General features: G+C 43.2%; 1 protein-coding gene across 1 annotated transcript in view; it reads right to left on the bottom strand.

Moving 5' to 3' along the window:
• Positions 1–964: 964 nt before the first annotated feature.
• The window catches only part of dcc (DCC netrin 1 receptor), a 240,103-nt gene continuing 234,031 nt past the window's right edge, over positions 965–7,036 (bottom strand). The window contains exons 30-31 of the mRNA XM_062989210.1: positions 6,680–6,822; positions 965–4,280 (exon numbers count right to left, since the gene is read on the bottom strand). Coding sequence (XP_062845280.1) covers positions 4,191–4,280; positions 6,680–6,822 — 233 coding nt within the window. The 3' untranslated portion in view covers positions 965–4,190. The remainder of the gene's footprint in view (positions 4,281–6,679; positions 6,823–7,036) is intronic.

Genomic DNA, 7,036 nt, shown 5'->3' with positions numbered 1-7,036 from the left:
TAACACTGTCTGGTTTTGTTCTAATAAAATGACCTATTTAATAATGCATCCACAAGTTAGAGATGTAAAAAAGACTTAATATATATATATATATATATATATATATATATATATATATATATATATATATATATATATATATATATATATATATATTTTATTAATATTTATATTAATTGTGACTGTATACAATGCAAGCAAAAATGTGCTGTATTGCGCTAGTAATCAGAAGGCTGCCCGTTTAATGGATAACACTGCTGGACCCCTGAGCAAGGCCCTTCATTCTCTATGGCTTGAATTGTATTCAGTCACAGTTGTAAATACCATAAATTTAAATCTGTTTATAATTCAATCCCTCTGAGGGACGAGCGGACATCGTGTTTTTAGTGACTGATCTCCCAGTGGCCGTGCAGAGGTGTCTGGTGTAGCATATGCTGACTATTCCCTAATTAATCACACCCATTTACCCAGCATCTGCTCCTCCGCTGCAGGATTTAGGATTCAGTCAGGCTCCTCTTCACATCAGTAAATGGTACAGGAGGCTGACGTTGGCGATGTGACCGAGGGACACTGACCAGTGATGAAGGTTTAGTAAAGTATTGTACGGTCTGGATGCTTAGCAGTTCATTCATTCATTTTCTTATCCGCTTATCCAATTAGGGTTGCACACACCCATTCACCTATAGGGCAATTCAGTGTCTCCAATTAACTTGACTGCATGTTTTTGGACTGTGGGAGGAAACCGGAGCTCCCGGAGGAAACCCACACAGACACGGGGAGAACATGCAAACTCTGCACAGAAAGGACCCGGACTGCCCCGTCTGGGGATCGAACCCGTGACCTTCTTGCGGTGAGGCGACAGTGCTACCCACCAAGCCACCGTGCCGCCCCATTTGCTATATTAGTTATACTTAATAATAAAAAATAGTAGATAGTAGTAAATCATTGAATGAAACCACAGAGCTTCTTTTTTATCAAAAACTTTATTTATCAAACAAAAAGAAATGCACAATTGAAATACCGTTTCTATATAAAAAGGACCATTAGACTGTTCTACAGTGCATTACAAAACCAGCAATTGTATACAACGTGGTGGGTAAAAATGGCCAAGGGGGTGTTCTCACTTTAGAAGGTGTGCAACGTTCTCCCCTCTATTTAAATGTCAAAAAAACCAAACAAACCATACAGTCCATTATTTAAATGTCTACTCTAATTTGGTTAACAACGCTAAAGGTGGAAAATTTAAAGACGATGGAGAAACACACAGACGGGTGTTGTGTCATTTTATTGTGTTCGCTCCATTAGAATAGAAAATTCATCACAGTATCGAAGACGTGTCAGAAGTTTATCTATCTAATCGAAATGTCTACATTTAGGAAATCTGGTTTGTGAACCGTGGGTGCGTTCTGGAACGTTATCCCAAACAGAGCGCTAAGATCCAACTTTCCTGAAAGCTAACTGGCGTACGTACGTACATAGACGAGTGGAAACCAGTAAGCACACATGTTCTTCTTCCCTAAAGAGGTGGAAAATAGAAGTGTCTGCTCAAGATCAATGCAGTTCTTTTTTCCTCAGATGAATAATTCAGAACGCGGTATAAATTTAGCCCTGAAGCATACATGATACCTCGTAAAGCAGGACATAACACTGTGTCTGATCGCTTAGTGACACTATATGGACAAAAGTATTAGGACACGCCTTCTAAAGGTGGAATATCGGTTATATAAATGAAATTAAATGCACCACTGTGCACAAATCAAGCTCTATAAGACATGAAGAAAATCTTGGTTTAAAGTAACTCCAGTGTCTCGCACAGAGCCCTGACCTCAGCCTACTGGACAGCTCTGGAATGAATCGGAACATCAGCTGAGGTTTCTTAAGCAGTATCAGTGCCTAGTCGTACAAATGACTGAATGGGCACAAATTCCAACAGGCATTTAGACTTTCAAAGTCTTGTGAGAAGCCTCTCAGAAGAGCGGCTGCTGTTATAGCTGAAAGGATCACACAGAGGTCACTATTTAATACCATTTTTTGCTCTTTTATTTATGCATTTTCTCCTATTTCCTCCCAATTTAGCGTAGTCAGTTTGTCTTCCGCTGCTGGGGGATCCCTGATTGCAGTCGAGGTGGGTATATTGCTGCTCACGGCTCCTCTGACCTGCACGCAGCCCTTTGTGGAACCCTTTTTTCACCCATGCACTCTGCATAGGCTCCTCTCTATCTGCCAATCAGGGTCCTTACACAGCGTTTGAAAACCGCCCTAGTAGAACCATGTCTGCTTTAGGCACTGCCAATTATGCCCGCTAGATGGCGCCCAGCCGATCGGTGGCAACGCCGAGTTTCAAACCGAGGAGTTCAGAATCTCGGCGCTGGTGTGCTATACTATATGTTTTTTAAATGGAACGTCCGACACGCTTTTAGCCATATAGTGTATAATATAGTGAAATTCATCACTCTAGGTTGGAAAAATGATAGCAGAGGGATTCCTGCTCTTTAAAGTTCACTATACACTAGTTGACTTTTATGAAACATGTACATTAGGGCCTGTTTTGCTAAACCGTACCCAGAAATCATATTACTAAGGTATTATGAAGGTATCATGTATGCTTACCGTGTTTAAAATGCACAGGATTCATGTGTTACCCAATAATTCTTACTATTACGACGCCTGGCTGTATGTTGCAAAATGGGACACACCTCAATATAAATTAATAAAGGTACACTCTAAACAATATATTAAATTTCCTGGTATAAAACACCCCTATCCACCCTCCCTCCCATCTCAACCCTAAAAAGAAAACACCCATACGGTTGAGCTAGCCATCTTCTCCGGATGCTAACGGTTCTGTACAGTAGAGAAACGGGATCATTTCTTGTGTTGCTACAGAGATGGTTCGTCCATATTAAAGTACACATGTACAGCATACAAGAAAAATATCAGACGTCGGGCCTTGCTTGCATTGTTCCGGGCTTCAGGATGTGGGATTCCTTATCGCCCTGTCGCTGATTTCTGGCAGGTTTACGCAAGTGCAATAAAAAAAATAGACTTGATGCTTCATTTTCTTCTTTAGACGGCACAAATAAATAAAGTGACTTCAAAATAAGGGGGGATATAGGCACGTAGAAACGTCTGTTTCTCCTGCTCATACATAAACATCTCAGACTTCAGGGGATAATAAACTGACAAATGGAATAACAGAAAGCGAAAGTGGCAGAGCGTTGTTAGCGTTGACGCAGCAGTATGTTCTGTTTATTGTATGTGGCGGAGCTTTTTGTCTGTACCCCCCGTCATCTCCATCAATCCGACGAGCGCCCGTGAGGAGTGGAGTTGCTCATTCGCCTTATTTCCATGCGCTGCTGACGAAGTGTCTCGACCGGACCGTCGGCTCTGACCGCTCATAGGCTTCGTGTTATGTGGGTTCAAATGCACGTGGAAACGTGAGACAGAGCTACAAGCTGCTATTTTACTGTTCTCCAAAAATATTTGCAGCTTTTACTGAGCAAATGAATGTAAAATATACAACATGAGGGATGTACGTGACGTTTTGAAGGAGAAACACAGTCGTGGTAGAAAGTCAAAGGCGAGCAATGAAATCAGAGGTATATCTGTGATGAGATGCATTATTTAGCACGGCCCAAAGGAAGAACGCTCAGACCTCTGTTTACTAAGTAAGTGTAGGTGGAATATTGTACACACAGTACACAGTTTTTTCCTCCTGGAATAATGACCACACAAAGCTGAGATGTTCCGCTTGTGATGATGTTTTTAAAAGTCCAACAATCAGGCAGCAACCATCGCAGGTTTGGTTGGAAGGAACAGTAGAGCTTGGTGTATATATTTAGAAAACAGAAGGATGGGTCTGGAGACGTCGCTTTACGTTCTTTAGGTCTTGAAGGATGGCAAATAAACACGGTGGTGCAACCAAAGGAAAATCCACAAAAATGACGGTGAAAACCTTTTCAGGAGGTCCAACTTTCATCAGGTCCTTTTTTATTTGTAAAAAAAACTGCTGAGTCTTCTATGAGTCCGACTTATTTTTCTCCCTTTTTTCTGTCTCATCGCAGAGTGGAATGAAGGCCGAGACAGAGGAACGCGGAACGCAGAACGCAACAGTCTGATTAGGGTTAAGGCCCAGTTTGATGTGTGCTGTTCCTCTGCCCGATGGTGGGACCGCAGATTCATCCTGGACGTTAAAAAGCCGAGCCGGTGATGGCGTTGAGTTGCTTCATCAGCCCTTCTAAACTGGCCATTTCTTCGCTCAGGTCATCCTGCTCATATACCTGTAAATAATAAAAAATAATTAAATAAATTGATTGTGTAGGTAATCATCACAGCTAGTACAAGCCATCAAACACAAACTCATTAAATAGCTTATAGATTTTACAGGTAGACAAGAGTGGGATTTTACTATCAGATTTGAATCATCATGTTCTCAGCACTAAGCAAATTCCCGCTAGTTTACACATAGAGCACAGTGTGGCTCTCCGTACGCGATAAGGCTCTGTGTGGGAACCCGACACTGACTGGTGAAAAGAAGTGGCTGTTAGAAGGGGACGCATGATGCCCTACAGTGCTCCTTGGTCAGAACGGAGAGTGTGTAAGTGGCAACAGAGTTAAAATAGCTAGCACACCAGAGCTGACATCTCGAATTTGCTAGGGCGTGGCACTTATACGGACAGTGATTGGCTAGTCGGGGGGAGGGAGGGCTGTAGGGATTCCTCAGGACTGCTGCGATTACGACCTCTGCTGGTCGATCGATGGCGCCTGCACAGAGATGGGGAATAATGGAGATCAGTGCGTGACTTTCCATGCGCGATACGGATCTCCATATAAACCCGCTTGTTACAGGTAACCAGAAGAGTGTTAGTTACAACCCTCCTGGTCAGAAGAAGAGGTCAGCAGCAGTAGAGGAAGTAAAATGCGATCTGGTCATTGGATATGACTGGGAAAATTAAGGAAAAATGCATAGAAAATGTCCAAAACATCAAACAAAAAATTAAAACATGGGTTTTAGGGCAAAAAAACACAAATTATTACATAAAAAGAGTTACGCACTGCAAGATATTTATTTAATTCTTATGAGCTGGTAGGTGTGGCACAGTTTTTTAATTAAAACATTATATTTCCATTTCAGATTCCCACCCTGACCTCAGGCTTGACCTGAAAAGTTACTACATTCAGCTGTACAGTATATCGTAATATCACATTAGATGTTATTAGAGAATGACACGGGACCTTAAACATGTACCAGTGGTCGATCGTGAGCCAGACCTTACATAAATCAGCACCTGACATGAATTTTTAACTGAACGGACACAAACACGCTCAACGATCTCGTGGAAAGCGGGGAGAGTGAAGCCTGACATGGCTAAGCCCGTGGATTTGGAAGTCAGGCGTCCAAATTTAAGCCAGAGGGCTTTGCAGAGGGGAGAGCGATACATTCTGAGGACCCGGGACTAGTGGGATCAAAGAGTAGGGTTCCTACAGGGGTTCTGGTTCTTAATAAAAAACTAACATAGTAAATGCAGCCTCTGCAATCCTGAGAAAATATTAAAATATTGAAATACTCAACCACACCCTGCCGCACTACTGCAGTTCTCTGGTGTGTGGTGTGGACATGACACTTAAAAAAGAGGGGTTTTTTTTACTGATAATGACATAAATCACCTCTCTGTGGACGTATCTGCTGCTGAGAGTGAAAGTTAAGGAGTGCATTAAGTGGCTGATCATGTCCGGGTGTTTATCTGAAGAACTTTACTCCTCGACCTCATCTGCAGCGGGGACAGGCCAAACCAATTACGTTGTTTTCTAGGATAGGAGACGCCAGCTGACCTTCCGGACCCGCAATCTTCTCCTATCTCGCACGAGCTAGTCTGGTCCCTCTCTTACTCTGAGCTCTCTGTGCTCTCTGAATCTCAGTCGGTACGTGTTGTTTATTATTTATGCTGTATTTTTATTACAGCCTAACGCCTAACGTCCTACTGTTCGCAGATATACAGTCCCCACGTCACGGTCATATGATAGTTATAAATAAAAGTGATTAGTACAAGTACACCAAACTACATAAATGGACAAAAGTATTGGGACACCCCTTTCTAATTACTGAATTCATGTGTTCCAGATATATAAGTTGCTAACAGGTGTAATAAATCAGTAATATAAAGTAAATGATACGCTTCCACCTTTACAGCTACAGTTTAGGGAAGGCCCTTGGCTGATTGGGTAACTTGTGTGTGTTAGCAGATTTCTAGATATGGGCGGCACGGTGGCTCGTGGGTAGCACTGTCGCCTCAGTTCGATCCCCAGGTGGGGTGGTCTGGGTCCTTTCTGTACAGAGTTTGCATGTTCTCCCCGTGTCTGCGTGTGTTTCCTCCCACAGTCCAAAAACATGCAGTCAGGTTAATTGGAGACACTGAATTGCCCTGTAGGTGAATGGGTGTGTATGTGTGTCTGCCCTGCGATGGACTGGCGCCCCGTCCAGGGTGTTATTTCGTGCCTTGCGCCCATTGAAACGCTGGGATAGGCTCCAGCACCCCCCACGACCCTAATTGGATTAAAAGTTAAGAAATTGAGTGAGTAAGATTTCTAGATTGAATAGCAACACCACAGCAGGTTTTTATTTGGTGGAGACATTAATTCCAAGTCAAGTGTATTTGAAAGTGTGTGTGCTGTTACTCACACTCGCTGGATCATCTGGATGTTTCTGACCATCTTCTGCAGCTTCCGGCGCGGTAGGAACTGACACAGGAAGTAACGGCGATCTGGCTTTCCCTGCTTGTCCCAGCGAGGCCGTCTTCACCTGCGGTTTCGGGAGACTGCCACCTAACAAGAAACAAGACCACATTCGGATGAGACACTATCGACCGATTAGAAACGATACGGTGCCCAGTGCCTCATGCTTCCTCTCCACTAAAGCGATTCCTACTCTGATTAAGGAGAACGAAGTTAACCCACGCCCCCTCCGACACGTGGGCAGCAGTCGTATGCATTTTGTCACCCACACTAGGCGAGTGCATATACGCCAATCAGCCTTGTG

Source organism: Trichomycterus rosablanca, chromosome 26, assembly GCF_030014385.1.
Source record: "Trichomycterus rosablanca isolate fTriRos1 chromosome 26, fTriRos1.hap1, whole genome shotgun sequence".
Taxonomy (NCBI): Eukaryota; Metazoa; Chordata; class Actinopteri; order Siluriformes; family Trichomycteridae; genus Trichomycterus; species Trichomycterus rosablanca.
This window is presented reverse-complemented; position numbering and strand designations above follow the sequence as displayed.